Source organism: Muntiacus reevesi, chromosome 6 (assembly GCF_963930625.1).
Source record: "Muntiacus reevesi chromosome 6, mMunRee1.1, whole genome shotgun sequence".
Taxonomy (NCBI): domain Eukaryota; kingdom Metazoa; phylum Chordata; class Mammalia; order Artiodactyla; family Cervidae; genus Muntiacus; species Muntiacus reevesi.
In genome coordinates, this window is record NC_089254.1 from 43,835,529 (window position 1) to 43,859,700 (window position 24,172).

At 33.7% G+C, this 24,172-nt stretch overlaps 1 protein-coding gene across 3 annotated transcripts in view; it reads left to right on the plus strand.

The window, feature by feature from the left end:
- KMT2E (lysine methyltransferase 2E (inactive)) overlaps positions 1-24,172 on the plus strand; it is a 93,495-nt gene that overhangs the window by 1,439 nt on the left and 67,884 nt on the right. For 2 of the 3 annotated variants that reach the window (XM_065938555.1, XM_065938557.1), the window contains exon 2: positions 20,955-21,139. In XM_065938555.1, the coding sequence (XP_065794627.1) occupies positions 21,069-21,139 (71 nt within the window). In that variant the 5' untranslated portion in view covers positions 20,955-21,068. Of the gene's footprint in view, positions 1-17,778; positions 17,852-20,954; positions 21,140-24,172 lie in introns of all 3 variants that reach the window. The other variant, XM_065938556.1, reaches the window with a different exon arrangement.

Below are 24,172 nucleotides of genomic sequence, written 5' to 3' on the forward strand. Positions count from 1 at the left end.
CTAGATGGCCGGTAAAAAGTGAAATTTCCCTCTTTTGTCCTTTACAGATTCTAAAAATGGCGGCCCCAGGCTGATGTTGTGGTAATCTAATCAGCTCGGGTCCTCCACACCCCTTGCAGTGCGTTTGTCTGCAGCATATTACAGGCTTATTATGTTTACATGAAAAGGCTGGGCCTTTTTTCACCTCCCCAAACCGTTTACAAAGATGTGTCGATTTTACTGCAAATTGCAATGCTGTGTTTTAGTTGATTAGTTTTATGGGTTTCTCCTGAGAGACAAGTAAAATGACACCACATTTCAAAAACTAAAAAGCACTCAGGTGTTTTTATTAGAAATTTCAGCAGTGAGGTCAGGTGCTCTTACATATAAAAAAATTATCAGGGGGCGAATAATAGTTTTTGTTTGGTTTAATCCAAGCGTTTTTCATTCAATAAGCTAAAGTAAGTTAAAATATTTAGTAAGTGTGCAAGTACAGCCTATTTTGTAAGAATCGATGTTTTAATCTGCAGTAGAACGTTTCTCATTGAACTTTTGAACAATTTTGTGAATTTTGGTTTTTGTACTCTTTCAAATTAATTTTTAGGGAGCTGTACAAACAAGCCTAAACCTGTTACTTCACTGGGTGTGGAGATGCTTGTTCTTTTCACTATTATATTTTGCATCCATTTTCCCCATATATTTAGGCGTTCCTTAGGAATTTTGTAAGTTGGCTGTGTGTTTGATGAAGTAGAGCTCTGTGCCTTGCTGCCCTGTAATTGTCTTATAACATACTGTCACAATTATGTAAGTAAAAAAGTAAAGCTCTAGCTCTTGATATTGTTCCTTGCCAAACATGTCCATTTATTTACTCGCTATGGGATGTGAAATTTAGTCTGTTTTAGTGGGACTTTAAAATAAAAACCATATCATAATAGGGCCTTGAATCTGGGCAGAGAACGAAATGATGTCACTCAACTTTAAAAGTGTGAATGATTAGAATTCATCTGTCTAGTGGGAGGTCGATCTTTTTTGGCTTGAAGTAAGCAATGAGATATGAGTGGGTTATTAATGGTATTTAATGACTATTCTGATTGTGGAGCAGCTGGAAGATGAGTGCCTTTCAAATCCAGTACTACTTAAATAGGTTGGAGAGGGTCCACTCTCTAATGATTCTCTTATTCCTTTGTAAATTCTGCTCCAAAATATTTACAGTGAAATAAGAGAATTTATGAAGCTTGTGTGAATTAGACTGATAATTTCTAATTTACAAAATAGTAAAAATTAGCTTAGGGAGTTTCATCATGAAAGACTGAACACAGTGCCTTGCTTAAAATCTTTGAAATGTTTTAAGATGAAATGTTGATGGGTAGTGGGAGAGTTTGTGTAGGGATTTGGGGTCATTACTCATTTGTATTATGTTCTGAGTGAGCATTTCATTCAGATCCTCAACTGCTGTGTAAAGATTGTGCATTTATAGACTAAGTGATTAAGATCTGTGGGTTAAGATCAGAGGGTTGGTACTTTAAACCTACTGCCTAATGTAGGAAATAAGTATACTCCCAGGAAAACTTGGTTTGTGTAGTCATAGGAGGGAATGCTGTCTATACATGTGTTTTTGTTGATCTTGACCTTGATCAAGTCTAGACATATAAGTCATTTGGATTTATTTGGCTTCAAAGAAACAATACAGAGTTGGAAATTATGAGAAAAGATGCCTTCACTTCTATGCGCTTTCTTCATACTGGCCTGTTTCATTGCTTTGAGGTTTGTTTCTTTTTGTTTTCTTTTGATATGTTTTTGGTCCCTATAAGATTAGTCTGGCTTTTTATTTATTTGTTTGTATGTTGCCCTTTATAAAAAACATGGTTGTAAATGTTTGCTTTTGATTCTTGTGTACTCCAGTTGACTATGTGTGTTTTGGATTGTCAAGGCAAATTTATTAAAAGGTGAGGCATAATTTTTGTTCACAGAGAGTTTTGAAACATTTGGCCCTTGGGGCAAAGCTAGTCAAATGGTCTTTGTTCTTAGGGTGGCTAAGTTTGAGGGATTAGTTGTTTATCTGTTTAAATGGATCTGTAGAAAATCATAACATAATTGGAGAGCAAATTTTATTTTTAGAGACTGTGTTTTGATCATGTTTCTTTTTTGTTGTCAGTATAAGTTACAGGATCCCTTTGATCTCAATTTAAGTTTAGAACCTTTACAGGGCTTCTCATTTCTCTTCAATTCTTTAGGTCTCTGATAACTCTTCTACAATTTTGCCTTGTTTATTTTCCTCACAGCTTCCAGCCATAGAATTTTTACCCTATATACTACAGTAAGCCCTAGGAATTCTTGACTATAAAAATGAAAAAGTGAGGCAAAAAACCAATTAATAAGTTAGGGAAAATGTCTCAGTACATACCATGGTGGTCTTAGTGAAATTGTAATTTATTAAGTTGATTTCTAAGAATAGTATACCCTTTTTAATGCATCAAACTCCTAAAGAAGTGTATGGTTTTATTTTTTAAAGTGTATTACCCTAATATCTCTTCTTTTCTGGAAATTATTGCTGGGACATAACTATCACTGTGTGTTTAAAGTATTGAATAAAATCAACAGAACTTTGAAGAGCTATCAAAAAACTTAATATTAGTATGGAATCTTAAGAAATGTTATGTTTATTTTTAAAAGGTATTTTAATAATATATAATAGTGTCTGTATCCAAGGGAGTCATTCTTAGCAGATAGTAGGTGCTCAATTGTTTGTTCAGTTTAAAGCTTTTGTTTTAAGTGAATATGTCTACATCTCAGATATTCAGAGTGATCAGGAACATTCCTTGTCATGTATTAGAATAAATGTTAAATATTTGTATTCTGCAAGGCTTTTTAATATTGAGTATAACACTTTTATTTTGCAATAAAGTTTTTTGTGTTGATTGGCAGAGTAACAAGACATACTATTTGAGATATTGCTGTGTAAATTTGATTCAGTTTGTAGGCTGGGTTTAAAATTGGAGTGGCTCCCCCCCCCCCCTTTTTTTAACTCCCTCTTTTGTAATAATGTTGGGAGGAGCCTCATTTTTTCTTAATATTAAAATGATACTATTTTTGTTACCTAACAATTTAATATGAAGAGCGTATTTGTGGTTGAAAACTATAGAGAAGGTAGTCAGTCTTGTATTTCACTCGATATGTATTTTATCTTGATTTGAAATGAATTCTTGTGGACAGCTTATAAATCAAATTTTATTTTAAACTGGAAAGCCATATTGTATTGTTAGGTAAAATTTACATCCTTTTCAAATCTCATTGGGTTATTTACCAGAACTGTTTAAGCTTTTAGGCGTATTGAATATTTTCTATGCAGCAGGTCAGTCACAGAATTCGTTTTTGATGTGTTGCATTAAGATGTCATCAAAACAGACATCATGCTTTTTAATGAATAAATAATTGATTTACAATTTAGTGGATAAATAATTACACATCCATAATTTTAAATTAAAATGTTTGTTTTTGCATTTTAAAACTACCTCAAATGTGAAATCTGGGTTTAACATGAAAAGCAAAATAAGTACAGCTTTCTTTATTCTATTTATACAACTGGAGAAGATTTTGATTTTCTAGCAACTCTTAGATTGCTCAATTTAGAGTTAATCCAAACAAACATTTTTGGTTCTGAGGCTTATTATTGAGAGAGATAATACTGAGTAATCATACCTGTGTTATAACCAACATGGGTGCAGCATTTAAGGTCTGAGCTTGTAGCAGACGCTAAGCGTATAATATAACAGTGGGATTGAGTTAGTTTTGGATTGTGGTATTTATAATTTCAAGTTTACATAGCTATCTAACATTTTATCTGAGACCAGAAATTTAAAAGAAAACAAAAACAACAACTTAAAGATTTATGTTGACTTTTATTCTCAAAAGGTATTTAAAGCATAATTTTTTTAAAGGCTTTAACAGAATTTACTATGATAAATTAAATAATTTAAACTTTTAGAGTTAAATATACCTATTTAACTCTAAATGTTTTCCATTTTTCTCATTGTTTGGTCTATCAGGAGACGTTTGAGAAAGATACACCCTTCTGATATTTTTCCCCCCACAGATTAATGAGGTGATAGTTTCTATTTTTGATTTTACAGAGAGATCTTTTGTATTCCTCATATTTTGTATGTCATTTAAAGAGAGACAGCTTTCTAGAATTTGAAAGCTCATTTCATCTTTAATCATGTGGCAAAAAACTCTCTTGATGTGAGAGATTGGAAGGGTTAGGATTTTACTTCAGTAGCCATAAATTGATGGGGTTGGGGGCAGGTTTGATGTTAGTCTGATACATAGTAACTCTTCTTGAGAAAGTAAGTTTGAAAGTAAGATTGTTTCTTTGGGAATTGTTTGCATTTCTCCTTAAATGAAGCTGCCTAATTGGTTGAATTTGACAGGGCCTTATTACATCTTAGCTTTAAACTTCCACCTAAACACTATTTTTGAAGCACAGACAAAAGATTAATTTGAGTAGCTACTGTTTCCCTTGTTCCATTTATTTCTACTTTTCAAAAGCCTACTGTTTTAGGATTTGTTTGGATGCAAGGAACAGAAATCAGCTCCAGCTAGCTGAAGTAAACGTTTTGTTACAAGGCTGTAGGGAAATCTCACAGAACTTATTTGAAGAAAGTGCATTTGGGCCTCAGAAGAATTGGCAAGGTGTCAGAGAGCCAGTATTCTCCATCTTGATCCCTCTAATTAGCTGTGACTGGTAAAGGAGATGGTAGTGGTTTGAGTTTTTATGGTGTGTGTGTGGGGGGGTAAGGTGGGGGGTAGTTTCCTTGGATGGAGGGCAAGAGAAAAGCACCTCTAATTCATCTGAAAATAATTGCCTTTCCCCCAGATACCCAGATGTATCTGGGAAGATTTCTAAAATTAAGTATTATCAAATTGATGATTCTGTTTCTTAATTTTAAAATGCTATATTGCATGTATGTAAATATGTATGTTGACCAATTTCCCCAGAAAAACCGGGGTTTTCATTTTTGTTTTAATTTGTAATGATGTCAAACTTACAGGAAAGTTACATGAATGGTTCGAAACCTGCCTTATATCCTTCATCCAGATCCCCTGATTTTTAACATATTTTCACTATATACTATATTGGTCTCTCTGTACATGTTTTAAAAAGTTTTTGAAACATTTGGGAATATATTGTATACATCGTGCCCTGTTAGAGCCCTCAATACTTAAGTATGCATTTCCTAAGAACAAGCATCCCTCCTTAGGTAACCAGAGTGTTAAATTCAGGAGAATTAGCAGAGATGTAATACTTTTATCTAGCTTATTGACCATATTCTATTTTCATCAGTGGTCCCAATTATGCCTTTTATTAGTACTTTTTTTTTTTTTTTCTGGTACAATAGCCAATCCAGGATCATAGATTACATTTAGTTCTTAGGTATCTTTAGTCTCCAATAGTCTGGAAGAGAGTTCCTCAGTCTTTCTTTTGTCATGACATTGGCAGGCTAGTTATTTATCCAGTTCCTCTCAATTTGGGTTTGTCTAAGGATTCTTCATAATTAAATTCAGATTTTGCATTTTTGGCTGGAATACTGGATAAGTAATAAGTGTTGTGTTTGTTTTTATTATCTGGAGGTACTTGATGTTTGTTTGCCCACTACCAGTATGTTCATTTTGCTTGCTTGCTAAGGTATTAAGTAGTTTCTCCATCCATTGAGTAAATTGTTTCTCATTTTGCCATTATTAAGTAATTCCTAAAGAGAGATTTTGAGATTGTGTAAATATTCTGTGTCTCGTCAGACTTTCCTCTCCTAGATTTAGCGTCTATTGATGATTCTTGCCTGAGTAAGTTTTTACTCTGGTGACTGCACATTTACCAAGGTTTTTAGTTTGTGGTTTGTTTCAAGGTAATTGGCATTGTGGGAGTTTTCCTTTTGGGTTTTTCTGTAATGCATATAATTTGATTTCATAATCACAACAATAAATTAATTTTAAGTAAGAAAAGTATAGATAATTTTGATAGTATGCATAATATTCGTACACAGTGTTCCATACAAATGGGATTTAAAATAGTTTCTCGAATCTGGTCTAATTTTAAATTCAGAACATAAAAATTAAGTACTTAGATTGGTAGTTTTTTTTTTTAAATGGTGTAGTTCCATGTCCTTGTTTAATTTTTAGAGTTATTGTTATATGAACCTTGAGTTACAGTTTATGATTTGCTCTTAATGCTGCCAATTTGGTTTCTAAGGCAAGGGTGAAAATACTTATTTTAATTGTGCTGTTTCTTTTCCTCCATTTAAAAATTCTTCCTTCGTATAATTTTTTACAAATAAATATTTTTTTTCTGAAAACACTGAGACTAGTTCTTCATTTACATATATACAAGCCAGTACTTTTTAAAAAGGCATTGGTAAGATGGTAGTACAGCAGAGCATAAAACATCTACAACTCTTAGGACAAAGCAGTGTATGATCTTTGGAACCTTATAGTGAAAGAAATACGTATTCCTCAAAAAGTTCAGAAGGGCAAGAAAGGGAAACACATTTATACTTTGATTACATTTTGATGAGACTTTTATCAACTTGGTATATTTCCTTTCAGCAATAGCAAAATCTTGGTAATGAATTTGGAGATAATTTGAATGTTATTCTGATTCAGGTCCTCGAAAACATATTGAATGAAAATTATTAATTTCTTTGAAAATTTTCAGAGAGACTAGAAGAAGGAAAGTGTTGTAAACATTTGCAGAGTGGGAATTTAATCCTATAAAACTTCAAATTCCCTTCTGAAAAAATTAAGGTATTTCAGAATAGTGAGAATTAATAAAATGATACAGTGGATTTGAAGCATTTTAGAGGTACTTTGTTGATTTAAAACTTCTTTGAGTCAATTGTATACAACTGCATTAAGAGAAAGCTTATTTGTAGCATTACCAAACCTTATCCTGTTGTTTTAAAAAAAGTATAGAGTGAAAAGGTGCAAAAACAAGTCCCATTGATGAATTAGAAGATTTTGTTTTAGGCCCAAATCCCCATTGTAGACATGTAAAATATCACCATGTTGACTAAAGTTAAGAACCTAGAGTTAGAATTAATGTGTGAGATCTTTTCTTTAAATAGTCTTACTGTGTGGCCCAGGGCCCACATGTATCGTTTACATGGAGTGCTTATTGTATTGTGCTTATATTAGTTAGATGTTACATGAATCAGAGATAAGTGAATGTGAAGAGAGAATTGTTTCGACGAAAGCTTAGTTAAATGCTTTGGAAAACTTGATAAAGGCAAATTAATTGCTGAAGAAAATTGTCAAGTTAGGTATTGGTAAGACAAAAGATTATGGGGAAAAATAATACAAATCTAGAAGGACGTCTGCATTCACATTGCTCCATAAGTGTCTAGGTGATTTCTTACCTTGGAATAGTCTAAAACCAAAAACCATGAATAATGCATTCTAGATATGGTTTATGCAAGAATGAGAACCCAGGATTCAAATAATAAGAGCCATATTCATTTTTTTTTAAGAGCCATATTCAAAAAATATTTTGGTTTGACCCAGAAATAATGATGAACGATATCCTAAGTTAAAAATACAGGTTTATATTATGTATACCTATATTATATATGTATTACATACATATATATATACACACAGATGTTATATATGCAATACAATTATAAATACAATTGTATTACATATACAATTTGTGTGTGTATATGTATATACAAATATATATATGTATACAATCTTTCATTATTCTCTATGTTAAATGATGGACTTTGAACTCATGAATTTTTAGTCCCTGGGTTTCCCTGGTAGCTCAGCTAGTAAATAATCTGCCTGCAATGCAGGAGACCCGGTTGATTCCTGGGTAGGGAAGATCCCCTGGAGAAGGGCTAGGCTACACACTCCAGTATTCTGTGGCTTCCCTGGTGGCTCATTTGGTAAAGAGTCTGCCTGCAGTGTGAGAGACCTGGGTTCCAATCCTGGGTTGGGAAGTCCCCTTGAAGGAGGTCCAGAATTCTTGCCTGGAGCATCACTATGGACAGAGGAACCTGGCAGACTGCAGTTCATGGGGTCACAGAGTCAGACATGACTTGAGCAACTAATAAAGCACAGCACACTTTTTTATATGTAAATCTAGATTTCTCTGTATTTAATCCAAAAGAGGATGGATCTTACACTGTTCTGTAGCTTTCTTTTTTTACTTAGTATCTTGGAGATCTAAAAATGTTCTTTCAGAATTAGACCCTGGTTTGTCCAGTGGGGTTTATAGGACCCTCGCTAAATGAAATGACAGATTCTGAAATTTAACAGATACACTGACATGTTAAGATCCAAGAGCCCTTGTTATCTTGTGAGATTTAAATTGTACTTTTTTTTTTCTTTTTTAAAGACCTTTCTATCTCTGATAATATTATAAACTAGATTCATTTAATGGCAAAGAATTGAATACCGTCTGTATTGGAAGCATCATGGTAGCTACTAAGTTTGGCTTGCTGATCTTGTACATATTTCCTATGGGAAGTAACTGATGGTTGTGTTGGCTAATGTCCGTGGGATCAGTTTGTGTGGTTTTCAAATTTCAGCCTGTGTGATATTTAATTTAGAGTGATGGAGATTTTAAAAGACGTTCTGCTTATATGTATAGCCTAAACTATCACTTAAAAGAAGCCTCTTCTGCACTAAATTAAGTGGTTCATTATGGATTTGGGGGAAAGTATTTCTAGTTCAGTCCTTGACTTTACATAGTAATTTCTTTCTCCATGTTCAGATGACTTTTATAAGAGTGGCTGATCAGCTCAGTACATGTGGATTATTTTTTGTTTATGAAGATCTTTACAGTGAAATTTGAAAGTAAAAGTGAATGTAACCTGTCTTTTAACAAATAATACTAGTCACTGTAGCACTCGTATCTACCAACTTTGTTCTTAATTTTTTTTCCTCTTTACTGCAAAATTTCTCAGTGAGTATATGCCTCTAAAAGCATTCCTGATAGAGATTTAGATGTTAGTGTCGATTTATTTTTGAGGGTGAAATGCATAGACTTTTTCTCTAAGCTTCAACTGTAGTTGTAATACACTAGTCTTCCATTCCTAGATTTTGTTTTTATATTAAAGTATGAAGAGGAGGAAGTTGATCTTTGAATACTGTAAGCTCTGGAATCAGAAGACTGGGAAAAATTCCATAAAAGTAAACAGTTTAAACTTGGAAAGTATTTTCCCTTTTTTTATTCATTCTCTTGCTGACTTTGTAGGTTGTTAAATACTTAGAAGGTAAGGTACTCTTTTTTAAAAAATTTACTTATTTGGCTGCACCAGGTCTTAGTCGTGGCATGGGATCTTTCATTGCAGCATGCAGGCTGCTCTCTGGTTATGGAGCTCGGTCTCAATATTTGCTGCACGTGGGCTTAGTTGCCCGTGGTATGTGGGATCTTATTTCCCCAATGAGGGATCAAACCCAAGTCCCTTGCATTGGAAGGCAGGTTCTTAACCACTGGACTACCATGTAAGTCCCCAAAGTCCTCTTTATACTTAAGATTTTGATAGTAAATATTTTAAACTCTTTCACCATGTATTTATTTTCTTTCACCATTTATTTTTTATCAATTTCATCTTTAAAATTTTTTTTTAAATTTATTTTTGGCTGCACCGGGTCTTCATTGTTGCATGCAGGCTTACTCTAGTTGCAGCAAGTGGGGGCTACTCTGTTGCCATGAGTGGGCTTCTCATAACAGTGGCTTCTCATTGCAAAGCATGGATGCCAGGACATGCGGGCATCAGTAGTTGTAGCACATGGGTTTAGTTACTCTGCAGCATGTTGAGTCTTCCCATACTGGGGATTAAACACATGTCCCCTGCATTGGTAGTCAGATTCTTAGCCACTGGACCCCCAAGAAGTCCCATCATTTGTTCTTTCATGTGTTTTTTCACCATTTGAGTGGCCTTGATACTCAATAGAATTTTGACTGGAATTAATTAAATTATCATTGAATTGGAAAATATAAACTTCTTGGCTTTAATTCTCAGAAGCACAACACTAATGTCCATAAATGAGTATCTACAGTGTATTTATGTATCTGATTTTCTCTGTGCAGCAACTCTGCAATGTAGATCTTTCACTGATTTTTCACGAGACCTAGAGAGACTGAGCCGAGGGTCACAGAGCTAAAGAGTGATCAAGAATTTTAAGTCATTTGAAAATCATCATAGCTTTCCATTAATCCTTAAAAAAGACTAGTTCTTGACAAGGTAATGAGAGTATACAAATTATTAATCCAAGGCAGTTACTTGAGAAAACTAGTCTTAAGATACCCTTGATTATATTAGGTTGTCATAACTCATTTCAGGTGTCTCAAGGACAACTTAATTTTATACATTACTCATTTACCAGCACATCGAACAGTTTGAGAAAGTATATATGCTCAATAAGTATGTTAAATGAATGAATTTGCATTTATACTTACTATGTTTTGAAATAACAGAATAGTTGCTATGATGTGGATAGGGGGAGTGCTTAACACTCAAGATTTCTTCTATTGTTTGGAGACAAAGTACTCAACTCGATGGTGATAAGCTGTAAGGGTTGATTGTTGGAAATTATTCAGATGATGACGATGATTGGTGGAGGTGGGCATGAAAATTGAGAAAGAGTAAATCTGAAATACTGGGGAGATATAAAAGACTGGGTGACTAAATTGACTAGAGAAAAGAAGGATTAAAAATAGAACTGGGAGAATAGAGTACTAATAAAAAGAATGGAAGAAGATAATGTGAAAAGATTGTTAGAAAGTTCAAATTTTGCAGTGATGGCAGGTATTTGAATTAATGGCTAGGAATGGGGAATCAGGAATGAATGATTAAATACAAGATTGGAGACTAATAATGGGGAAGATTGAACCTTAAAGGACAACCACATTTTCGAGTAATAAGGAAAAAAGAAGCAATTATAAAAACAAACAAACAAAAAAATGTTTCCAGAAGGAAATCAATCACTAACATTCTTCAGTGGCAGAGTTTTTGTTTGTTTTTAAGATATGTTCATCTAAAAAGGGAGGAAGGGATTAAATGTGTTAAAGTGTGGTTTAAACAAGAATAACTTAGGTGGGACTTCCCTGGTGGCTCAGTGGGTAAGAATCTGCCTGCCAAGGCAGGAGACAGGTTTGATCCCTGGTCCGGGAAGCTCCCACATGCCTTGGAGCACCTAAGCCTGAGTGCCACAACTGCTAAGCCTGTACTCTAGAGCCCGGGTGCTGCAGCTGCTGAAGCCTGAATGCCCTAGAGTCCATGCTCCTCAACAAGAGGACCCATCGCAGTGAGAAACCCGCATGTATGACTAGAGAAGAGCCGGTGCAGCAGCGAAGACCCAGCACAGCCAAAAACTTAAAAATAATTTTTTTTTAAGAAAGGGTAGCTTAGGTGATGTCTTAGCCACTTTGTTCTAAGCTTTGAGAGCTAGATCCCTCTCTCAGATGTAAGTATCTCAGTTCTTGCTATGGAGTGAAGTAGATAATCTGTATATCTAACACTTAAAAGTGTGTCAGAATATAAACCAGTGGTTAAAAAATGTAAGAAATATATTCGGGAAGTTAAGAAGGGAAGAGATTAGTGTGTAAGAGGCCTTATGGCTGTAACAGTTTTTTGAGTTAACCTAGTCACATTATTGTTTACAGATGAGGAAAACAGTGATCAGGAGGTTGATCTGCTGACAAATTTAAAGCTAGGTTGTGGCAGAGATGTCGAAGTTGGGAAGTTGAGACTTCAGGGAAGCGTTGATACTTAAAGGATCCTGGAAGGTTTAATAATATCTTTATTATTGGGTGGGATGGATATAAATACAGGAAAATGAAAGAGAATGAGCAAGGATATTGCTACAATCACAAAAAGACTGGCATAATCAGTGGATTTATATATTGGAATATTAGAATGGAACAAGGTAACCTGATAATGCCAAGATTAGGAACCAGTTATTAGTGTGAGCTATTATGCTTTTTTAAAAATACTTTTTTAAAGAGGACAAAATTAGGAAACTAGAGTGGGCTTTGAAGTATATTCAGTATTTAAGCAAGTGTTCTAAAATAGAACACTGAAGCAGATCCTTTATATATATATATTTTTAAGATCACATCCAGACCTACTTAATCAGAATCTTTGGGGTGAGGCCTACACATCTGTTATTTTCAACTCCTAACCCCATGTGTATGAAAAGGGGCACTTTGTGGATCTATGTTTGAGAATCACTGATTTAAAGGTCAAGTCAGAATAAGAAGAGCAACTATTTAGAAAATTATTCTGCTAGCTTAGTCTAATAGAATAAAATGTAAACAGGATCAGAAAGATTTGTTCAAATCCTGTTAATTAGATTTGATGCCATTGTTTTTATATAGGGAAATGAGAGTATTCAAGTCTCAGTCTAAAAGAAAAGACTGAAAGTAGTGATAGGAGGCATACTTAGTTCATGAAGAGTGAGAACGTTGTTTTGCTTGAGAGTAGGATAAAGAATGAGAGAATAAAATTATTGCCAACTTTGTTTCAGTCAAAAATATGCCCTTTCCTGATGACATACTTTTTGTAGGCTAAAAAAGCGAGGATGAACCAACTTGATAGTCTGTATAGGTTGAGAGACTGAAGATAATTGCAGGATTTTTATTGTTAATTTTGATTAGTTGTTATACCTTAATACTGCTTTTTTATGAGTGCTTTTGTTTTTTGCCTTTGATAAGAGAATTCACCAATGAAATAAGTTTTTCATGTCACATGTTGGCTTAGTATTTCCTTTTAGCTAATGATTTTCAAACTATTCTCCAGGAATTCTTAGGTTTTTAATGAAACTTAACTGGTAGGTGGGAGGATGTGCAGGCAGGGACATTTCCCTGCCACCCTGTTTAACCATATTCTTAGCAAATGATGAAGTGAAAATGTTTGCTGTGCACATTAGCAAGTATCATTAATCACTGTGGCCACCTCCCATTTGTATGTGGCTGTAGCCTCCTTGACACAACACTTGAAGTTGATGCTGGCAGTCATTGGGAAAAGCATAGGAGATTAAAACTTTTATCCTAGAATAAAAATAGATGATTAGATTTTTGTGTAAGATTTTATTTGCAGGAAAGTTTCTGTCAGTACTCAAAAATTGAAAGTCACAATTTTAATGTCACTTAAATATTTTTAAATTTTGAGGTGATTGTAGATTCACCTGCAGTTGTAAGAAATAATAGAAATTCTGTGTGTCTTTTCCCTGGTTTCCTTCAGTAGTAACCTCTTGCAAAACTGTAGTACAGTATGAGCACCATATTGACATTGATTCACACATTATGTTCAGATATCCCGTTTTACTTGTCCTTGTGTGTGTGTATATGGTTGTTTTCATTTTTATCACAGGTAGATTGCTATCTCCACCACTACAGTTAAGATACAGAACAGTTTTATCATTGCAAGGATCCCTGATGTTACTCTCTTAATATTAATGCCACACTAGTCTGTTCTCCATTTCTATAGTTTGTCATTCAAGAATGTTAGATAAATGAAATTATACAGTATATGTGACATTTGGGGGATTGACTTTTGTTTTTTTTTTAAATGAACAGTTTCTTTGTGATTCATCCAAATTGTTGCATGTATCTGTAGTTCATTCCTTTATATTTTGCTAAGTAGTGTTAATGTTATTTTCCCATTTCGTAGCTACCACATAGAACATGCAGCTTCAGACTTTTCCTTTTAAATCTACAGAACATATTGTCTCTCATTTTCTTTTGTTTGCTTCCCTGTTTTTTTTAATTATCTCAATCCCCAGCTCTGTTAGGACTATTGGGAGCACTGTTTTAAAATTACTGTTGTAAATAACAGTGTTTTTTTTTTTTTTCTAACTGAAGGAAGGTTTAGAACTCACTGAAGTATGTAGTAATAAGTATACTACTCATTACTTTTGTACATAAAAATAAGATATTAAGGAATTGGGAAGATGTGATTCTTAAATTTAGAGACATATTTTTCTTTTGTGCTTGTATATCAAGGGGTACATTCTAAGTAGATAGTCGTGGGCCACATGGCAAGTAGAAAGTAGGATTAGGTAACAGTTTAGAATGAAATACTTTTGTTACTTACATACTGGAGTATGAACAAAGACTAAACTCATTCTGAGAACAGTTTGTGCTTTTACAAAGTATAAAGTTGTGCATTTATACCCGGAGACTCTAACCAGATGCTAATCACTGAATTGCATAAAGGCTAAATTTTACTAGATTTTACATTAGAGTTTAGCCATATCCAACACTTGAAGGAATGATGAACACTTTTAAAGTAATAGCATGCATTAAAAAACTGGATAGTATTGAAAATGTTTTAATTCAAGGTTGTTTTAGGGTGGTAATAGAGGAATATACCAGTAGTTGGACAGGTTGAAGAATTGGTGAAGAATTTCTGAAGAATAGCTTCTCCAGACCCTGTTAGAAAGAGTGGCACCCCAGACAGATAGCTCAGTATATCATATTCACTATCAACATTTCTCATCATTGTAGTATATTTGTTACATTCTGTGAACCAACATTGGCACATCATTAACAACCAAAATTTACACTAGGGCTCACTCTTTGTATTTGTGTTGCTTTTTTTTTTTTTTTTTAGCTCTTCGAATCTCTAGTGAGCTAAAGATAAGGTAAACTGGGTTGCAAGGTAAGCTATCGTGGAGTACTGCCAAATATTAGCTGATTTTAGAAAGTCCCTCGTTCTTAACTATAGGGGTGGTCTGGTGCTTATTGGGAAGTATCATGAGGGCTGGCATTGGCTTATTCTTTAAAGAATTTAATCTTATTAAAGTCAGTCTTGTTCTGACAAAAATTTTGTACAAAGGATTTCAAGGGCCAGATGACCTAGTTACTTTAACCATTACTCTGTACAGGTTTTTATTTTAAGAAGTTAATTGAAACAGCACGTTTAGAGTTTGTAATAAAGAGGTTTGACTGTTAGCTTTCTAAGTGCAGCTACTTCTGTCACATTCTCTGAATTTGCAGTTCATTACCAGAAGCATCCTTTCTCCTTTACTGACAAAAATGGACTCTAGAATAGATCAGAAATTCCTAATAATTTGATTGACTTTTACAAGTATAATAGCTGAGAATTGTTTTACAATACTTTTTAAAAAAAATTATCACTATGGTTTATTATAAGATACTGAATATAGTTCCCTGTGCTTTGTCTATTTTAGTAGGACCCTGTTGTTTATCTATTTTATATACAGTCATTTGTATCTGCTAATCCCAAACTCCTAATTTATTCCTTTCCCACCTCCCCTAAATTTGTTTATGTCTGTGAGTCTGTTTCTGTTTTGTAAATAAGGTCATTTGTATCATATTTTAGCTTCCACATATGCTATACGGTCCAATACTCATCTTTTAAAGACTTTTCCTAAATATTTAATTCCTAGAAATATTATCTGGTAATCATAGCTTATACTTAACTGAATGCCACACAGAATCCTTGAAACAGTTCAGAAATATGTTCTGTGATTATTTCTATTTACAGATGAGAAGCTAATGCTTCAAGAGAATAAGTAACCGTTATTAATAAGTGGCAGAGTATGAAAACTAAAGCATTGCTAATTTGATACTGAATTTAGTACTAAAATATATAGTGAAACTCTGTGGAACTCTCATATAGAAACAGAAACTGTGCTTTTTGAATATTGAATTTTATATATAGGTTTCCATTTTTCAAGTAGGTCCATCTGCATTAATCCTGACTACCAGAGGAAAGATTTTTCTAAATAAAGTTTATTTGCCCCAAAACTATCATAGTGCAAGTTGAATTGATGAAATTTTTTATCTCTAGGAACAAAATTGTTATCAAAGGAGACTCAAGTTAAAATTCAACTGGTTTGATAGGTGGTCTTTGCTTAATATAGTTTTGTATAAGGAATTGAATATACTTATGTATATACATTGTTGCTGTTTAGTCACTGAGTCATGTCTGACTCTTTGTGACCCCATGGACTATAGCCCACCAGGCTCCTCTCTCCATTCTTCCCAGGCAAGAATACTGGAGCAGGTTGCAGGCGGATTCTTTTCCACTGAGGCACCAGGAGTAACCTCAGAATTGGAGCCTGGTTTCCTTAACTTTCAGGTTGCTTTCAACACACTAGCAAGGCATGTTCCTGAAAATAATAGGAAATTTGAATATTTTTATCTTTCTTGTGAATGCTTTGTAGTGTCACCAAAATACTCTTTTAAGCACAAATTTTAGGCTTTGAGCCTGTGCGTCTTTACTAATATTTCATAGTGTTTTAATGCGTTGTTGTGGGATAGGTGTAAGTTTATGAAGTAGATGAGGTTTGTGGCGGGGGGGGGGGGGGACTGAGTAGATTTTATTAACTGTTATTTAATGAGCCAGAATCAATATAGTCCAGATGTTCTGCAGTCAAACACTTACATAGTTATTTAATTTCTCTTCTTCTTGAGAGAGGCACTTGTCAGTTTCTCCCCCTCTAGCTGTAAATTCTAGATTATTTATATTACCAGTCATCTGGCAAATTTTAATTTCAGGGAAACTAGTGTGTAGGTTCTAGAGACACCATTAGGGTTCAAAACTTGATTCTTGGATAAGTTTAACCTCTCTGCCTTATCTGTAAAATGGGGGTAATAAATGTACCTATGCCATAGGCTCACTGTGAGGATTAAACATTGAAAGCACAGTATTTATCATCATTTGTATCATTATATCATTATTATAACCTGTTTTCAGGACATTTGAGTGCTCTTGGAGCACTGTACTGATACATAACCCAGTTGGAGAAATATATAATTGATTGTGTTAGCTTTTTAGAGTCTGATATTTATCTGTCATTTTGATTATCAGGAATTATCTGTTAATGTACTTATGACTAAGATTTAAACTCTAAGATCATCAGCCTAACCTACCTCCATTTATAGTTGAAGCCCACAATGGTGAAATGAGGTGCCCAGAGTTTCATAGGTAGTAACTTGGTATTAGATTTTTATCATCTAGTATTCTTTTTTATTATACCTTAGTCAACAGCTGTAAATAAAATTAAAATCTTGTATGAATAATAAGGACAGTTTAATTTCTGATTTATAAGGAAATCTCAGTTATGTGACCTCATAATTTCTTTCAAGTTTCTTTGTTTCCTTTCTGTTAGTAATTGAGCCCAAAATTCACCCGCTTATTCTCTTAGTGTTACATGTCCAAAGTGTCAACATGGATCTAATTTGACATGTTTATTGAGTTCTATCTATGTAAAGTATTAAGGACTGAAAGATAATAAAAAGTGACCCTTTCTTCAAAGAGATTGTGTTAAATTGAGCTGGGCCCTTTATTTGTAATTTCAGGAAAAAAATTGTCCTTATTTTCATCCCTCTTGCCTGTTTGGTATCATGTTCATCTTTTCAGTGTTTTTTGTTTTCTGGACCCTTTAACTGGGGTTGCAGCCTCAGTTCTCATTTGTTTCTCTTGTTTTGTCTGCGCCACACAGCTTTGGGGTCATAGTTCCCTGACCAGGATTGAGCTCATGCCCTCCACAGTGGCGGCACAGAGTCCTAACCACTGGACTACCAGGAAATTCTTTGTAATACTGTCTTCCCAGTTTCTTTCCAGTTTGATTTGGTAGTTAACACTGTTTCCTTTGCTTCTGTTTGTATTCATCTATATTAAAGAGTGAAGAATAAATTTATCATTTTAAGAATTAGCTGCTGTCTTTATGAATCCCTTTAGTTTTAGGTTCCATGTTAGAAGTACTATGTATACTTTTATGCCATTAATAAATAGCTCAATACTCCTATGTTCACTTGGTTTCTAGGTCTATTCTGGATAGCAGGTTTTGTGAAGACCTGTATTCTTTCTTGGACCTCAGATTTACCAGACATCTCATGGTATTTCCTTTTATATTATTTCTTTAATGGCCGCCACTTATTCTCAATATATTTTGTATATATTTAACTTTTCAGTTAGGTAAACCAGGTTTTTGATTCACATATAAGATATGAAGCCTTTGTGGTAGTTGTTTCGATTGTTGAATTGTTTTTCTCTAGTTATGCCTGTGTTATAAGCTCACATCTTTTCTACATCTGTATACTATATTGTCTTTTCTTATTTTTGAAGACACAGTGATCTGACCCTAATGAATTTATGATTTAAGTACCAGCTGGACTTTTAAGCAGCACGAGTTTTCTGGCTATGTAGTTTTTGATATTAATGAATATAGTGAAATATTTGCCATTTTTATGATCTCAATAGATATGACTTTTTGCCTTCTGACCTCTTGTGAGTAAATTCTGATATCATCTTCTCTGCTGAATCAAACTCAAGCGTCTGTGGTTCTTTTACAGATGTAATGCTGTGTTTATCCTGGGGATGAGCTTCTGTGATTTTAGAAGAGAGGTGCATTTCTGGAAAAGGTGTCATGTGGTTGTTCTTATAGCACTTACTTGCATAGGTTGACAACTCATTTGATTAATGAGACCAGAGCTGCATTTTCATCGTGGGTGCTCTAATTCATTTACCTGTTCTTTGTAGAGTGCCTGTTTCATTCTGTGCACTGTGCAGGATTTGAGAGAGAGGCAGTAATGACACAAATATAAACTATTGTCTGAAATAGGTTTTTGTGGCATGCTCTTCACTGTTAATTAAAAACAGCTCAAATATAGTGTTAAATATTGAAGATTGTATATTTATGTAAAAATGGGCTGTATGTATGTATGAATATATGTATTAAATACATACTCAAATAGATTGTTTTAGATTCGAAATGCTACTCAGTTACCTAAAAGAATACATAATTATTTGATTTCTGTTTTCCAGTTTCTGCCTCTGGTTAAAAAAAAAAAGCATACAGCTATATATTTAGCAACATACACCTAAAAGATAAGGTTTCCTATGAGTTGAGATCAGCTGAGCTGAAGAAGGCTTCTACCAACTAGATGCTACCAACAAGGAGAAATTTTATTTGTAATTGTTCTTAGCTCCAGGTCTTCAGCATTTTAAAGAAATAGAAAATAATATAACATTTGATTTATATATTGCTTGCATTTTATCATTTAGAAATTTTATAATTTTATAGCTTTGTGCAGGTTAATAAATACAGCTTTTTATGAAGTAACTCTAAAACAGTCCCAGGTGCAGAAAAGCAGATAGGGCAGTTGTTTTTAGAGGATAATTTTAATTTGTTGAAAACTGTAAAATCATAGCAAATGGTGAACTATAACTACATACTTTATTTTTAAAAACTATTAGAAAATTCTCTTTAAATGAGAACTGGAGAGTTTTTTTTTAATCCACATAGTTTTTTGGTTATGAAATAAGAGCAACTCTTATGTGACTACCACTTAATGATTGCTAAATATGCATAATGTAGTGTATGAAATGCTTTACAGTCATTTTTTCATTTTTTTTCCACAGAAACTGTATGAGGATGTATCCCCATTTTATAAACAAAGAACCTGAAGCTTAGAGTGGTTAAATAACTTGTCTAGCTCACACAACTACTGTTAGAGTGTTAGAGATAGGTTCCAGTGCTTACATTTTTAACTTTCAAGTGCAATTGCCTATTATTGTATATTTTTATTATAACTTATAATCTAGTAGCTCTTCCCCAGTTATATACTGTTTAAAAGTAAAGACTAGTTTTCTTGGAGAATTCAAACCACTGTTACCTTATTTCTCTATTTTGGTATTTTTTTCCCCATAAAATATGAGCTCACAATCTGTATCATCTGTGAAACAGGAATTAACCTGAGTAGATATTCTCAAACTTACTTGTAAAAATTAAGGATAAATAAAGAATTGCTATTTGAAGAAATACTTGTCTTCAGTATTTCAGGTATAACATGAGAGGGACAGTTTGGACTCTTTTTCTTGTTTATATAATTATCTGCTTTGTTCCAAGTTGTACTATATCATCGCTGAAGTATTTTAAGTAGATATTTCACACATACAACATACAGCCGGTGTTTTGGGCTTCCCAGGTGGCTCAGTGGTAAAGAATCCATCTACCAATGCAGAAGACGCGGGTTTGATCCCCGGGTTGGGAAGATCCCCTGGAGGAGGAAATGGCAACCCACTCCAGTATTCTTGCTGGGAAAATCTCATGGACAGAAGAACCTGGTGGGCTACAGTTCATGGGGTCGCAGAGAGTCAGACACAACTGAACACGCATGCACAAACAATTTAAATTGGAAAAATTGATATTGAAGCTGAATATATTTTCTTTACTATGGTAAATTTCTTTAAACATAATTCAAGTATGTTTTCTAATTGTATTAGGGATCATTAACTCATGGAAGAAGACTGGAAAAATAGAGAAACTCCCTTAGTATACATGTATTTATGTAGAATAGAAAGTGAAAACCACTGTAAAACAATTTTATTACAAATAAAATAGCTTTTTTAAAAAAATACAGAGACAGTAGAGTAGAATTGTTTCAAATTCTGGTTTTATCCCTTAAACCGAGCAGCTTTGGTTATGTTATTTTATCCATAGTTACTTTTGAATTCTTTGGTGGTAAAATGGAGATCCTTACTTGAGTTGTGAGGATTAACTAGATTATCCATGTAAAAGCTTAGTATGGTGCTTAGTTCACAGTAAGTACTCAAATGTTTGTTAGTTTATTGTTAGATCATTCACTGAACCAGGAAGCCTTATTTTTGGAAAGTGCTTTAAGAAATTCTGTTTCATCTTTCAAAATGATATTTGTTGGTTCCTTACTAAGCAGTATGCCTTAGTAATCCCACTTATGGCACCCTGAATTCATTCCCTGAGGAAGATTATGATTCAGAAACTTTTCTTTTGAGGATAATTTCATAACTTAATTCCAGAAAAATTAACAAAATAGAGACTCCCTGAGCAAGTTGCACTGATACTGATATTTTAATAAAGAATGCTTTCTTTATGTATTTTACTTTCCTTTATTATAGGTTGACTGTTTCTGGGAATATGAAGATGATTCTTAACTTCTGGTTCCCTTTTCTTTTAAACAGGGTTTGTGGATGCACTTAGATGTTTGCAATGAGCACTGTGGCTGGCATGCCCCAGTGTTTTGGATACCAATGCATAGGACTCCATAGTAATCGAATTTACCAGAGGCGAACGTCATGAGCATAGTGATCCCATTGGGGGTTGATACAGCAGAAACGTCATACTTGGAAATGGCTGCAGGCTCAGAGTAAGTATTGATATCATAGGTACTTTGGATAGGAAAGAGTAAAATACTTCGTATAATTATTTTAGCACAACCAAGCAGTTCTTGATTTGCATTTATATTTTTCTCATTTTAGACTCTTGGCTCAGCAGTTTAAAGGCAAAAATTCCTGTAACTATAATTACTTTTTGTAAAGAGCTTTTGAGCCAAATTCTCTTTTTTTGATTCTTTTTGTCTCTTCCATTTGCTGATTGTTGACAGCAAGTATCAAGATAATAGGTTATTTTTTAAAATTGTGCATCTGTCTTGTTTATATTGGAAAATTAATTTGGTTTTCAATTTGAATCTTTTTAAACATAATGTCCATTGAGACACAGTTACACCCCCCCCCCTTTTTTTAAGTTGAGTTGAAAAATAAAATTTCAGCCAGTTTTAAATAAGAAAAAGGGAATATTTCCTTCTAGGTGAATGTTTTGGCACCTTTTGCTTTTGTGGGAGCCATTTCTGAGGGATTTAGTGAAAGGTTCTTACCTTGCCTCTAGACTGTTTGGTCTTGGCAGTTGAGTTGGATAGATTTTCTTTTATTTTGATTTTGAAAGACCACTATGTTAACACTGAATTACTGCTATGAAAATTGATTGTTTTTTGAAAATTGCAAAAGGTTTATGTAACAGTGTTGGAACACCTAAAGAATAGAAAGATGTATGTTTGCTCTCTGATTCAGTATATAGTTGAATTGTGCTAAATGGGACACTCACTGACCAGAAAGCTGAATTTAACTTTTTTGAAAAAAAAAAGGAAATTTATTTCTTTTAGGGCTCCTAAAACTGGTGTGTAGAAAGGACAAAAAACAGTTAATACTCTCCGTTTGCTGGCATTTCAAATGGTCTAGAAATGTTTTCACCACTCCCGCTTCTACCATTAGGAAAGACTCAGGGGTGCTCTCTGATATTTCTATAATATGCTACATAGTACATTTAACTGTATGACTATTACAGTTTTTAAAAGCCTCTTTTTTTTGCACTATGTGTAAGTTATTTTTGTTGTAAAATAATGGATTCCCAAACAAGGGTACTCTTGTGACTGTTGATTGACATTCCTTCTGCCCAGATAGGCACACTCCTAAGGAAGAAAAAAGAACCTGGAAGCAGGGCTTGACAGGCAAGTGGGTCCCAGACTAAAGTACCAGTTTTTCTTAATGCATCTGATAGATGCAAATCTATATCTGATGATAGTTATAGGCATTTATTGGTGATAATCAAAGATTTTTTGCTTCCTAAAAAATTCACCTTGACAGTTTTTTAAAATTAGCCTCATAAGCACTTACTGCAAAATGTAATTTATGAAATATTATTTATGTATGAGATAGGAATTAGTTCAGTATACAATGTGAGATCCTCCTTTGTCTTGTTTGCATGTTTAGTATGTATGCTGTAAGGCAATTCACAAACAGAATAAAAGCCACATATTAATTATACAGTTAAAACAGAATGAATAACATATTGACAGAGAGCAGTTTAGGGGAGAGCTTTCTACCTGTGTTCTTTATTAAATGCATTTATAAGAGTGTTTATAGAATAATTATGATTTATCTTGTTGAGCCAAATCTTTTTACAAATATGGACATTTTTATTGTTAGAAAATGATCAACTTGTAGGTAATTACAGAATGACTATTTTTTTTAAAGAACATTTATGTTTTAGGAAATTATTTTTTCTATTCCACATACAAGTATATGTCCCTTGGATATAGTATCCCTTACTCAGTGGACACAAAAAGTATAACTGGTACCAATTTCTACTATGAGACAACTATCAGAATTTTTGTGGATAAATTTTCAAACTTAAAAACTATATTTATATATATAAAGCTTTTAGAACTATTTTCATAAGAAATTTTTATATAATTAATGTTTCCTTTTTATTTCAAATATGTAATCAGAAGATACTGTACTTGTATTGGTGCAGGATGCTGGGGAAAGGACACATGGGACTTCCCCATATATTTCTTTTGTTAACATCCTGTGCAGCTACATAATTATTCCAAAATATTTTTTTTTAAAGTACTGAATTTTGTTATACTCATGTAGCTATATGATATTAATTACATATTAGTTTTATATATATGTAAATGTTTATTTGGCTGCATTGGCTCTTAATAGTGGCACGTGGGATCTTTGATTTTCGCTGCAGCACACAGGGTCTTCAGTAGCCACATTTGTGGCATCTTTTAGTTGCGGTATTCAGGTTCTTCAGTTGCGGCATGTGGGATCTGGTTCCCTAACCAGTGTTGAACCCAGACCCCCTGCGTTGGAAGTGTGGAGTCTTAGCCACTGGACACACCAGAGAAGTCCCTATTAGTTATATTTTTTAAAAACACTGCTAAAATATATCACTCATAAATTAAACTACTATAAAGTTTAGGGATACTTGATTGTTGAGTGAATTAGTTTACTGAACCCAATTTATACTCATTTCTAAGACTGTAAAGGGGAATTTATTTAATCACAGTTTATCTAGTTTGAGTTCATCTAGATAGAATACATGCTATCTGTCGCATTTTATAGATAGGAAATTGAAGGTCTGGTTCAGGATCTATAATAATGGACTTGCTAAACTCTAGTCCAGTATTCCCATATGCAGTAACGTTTCTTCTTGGATTATTGTGTCTCTGAAATAAAACTCATTAGTCCAGCTTCTTTGTTACATATTTGTTTTCCTATCATTACTAAGTTTTTAAACATCTTGGACTTGTCTTGCCTTTCTGCAGAGTTAGGGATCTTGTATTTTGTTTTTTTTTCTGTTTCCCATTACCTTGCCACGAGTTGGTTTTACACTTCCAGAATCTTTCAATTCAAACTAGCCATATTTCAAGTGTTCTATTGCATATATGTCTAGAGGCCATTGTAGTGGATAGAGAAATTCTAGGCTAAATTACAACATATAGGATCTCAGAAGAGAAAAGAACAGTGAAGCCTCAGCTAGTTACGAAAATTATGAGATCATAACAATCTTTCTTTTTGAATAAGAAAGATAAAGATGTGACTATGAGATAGGT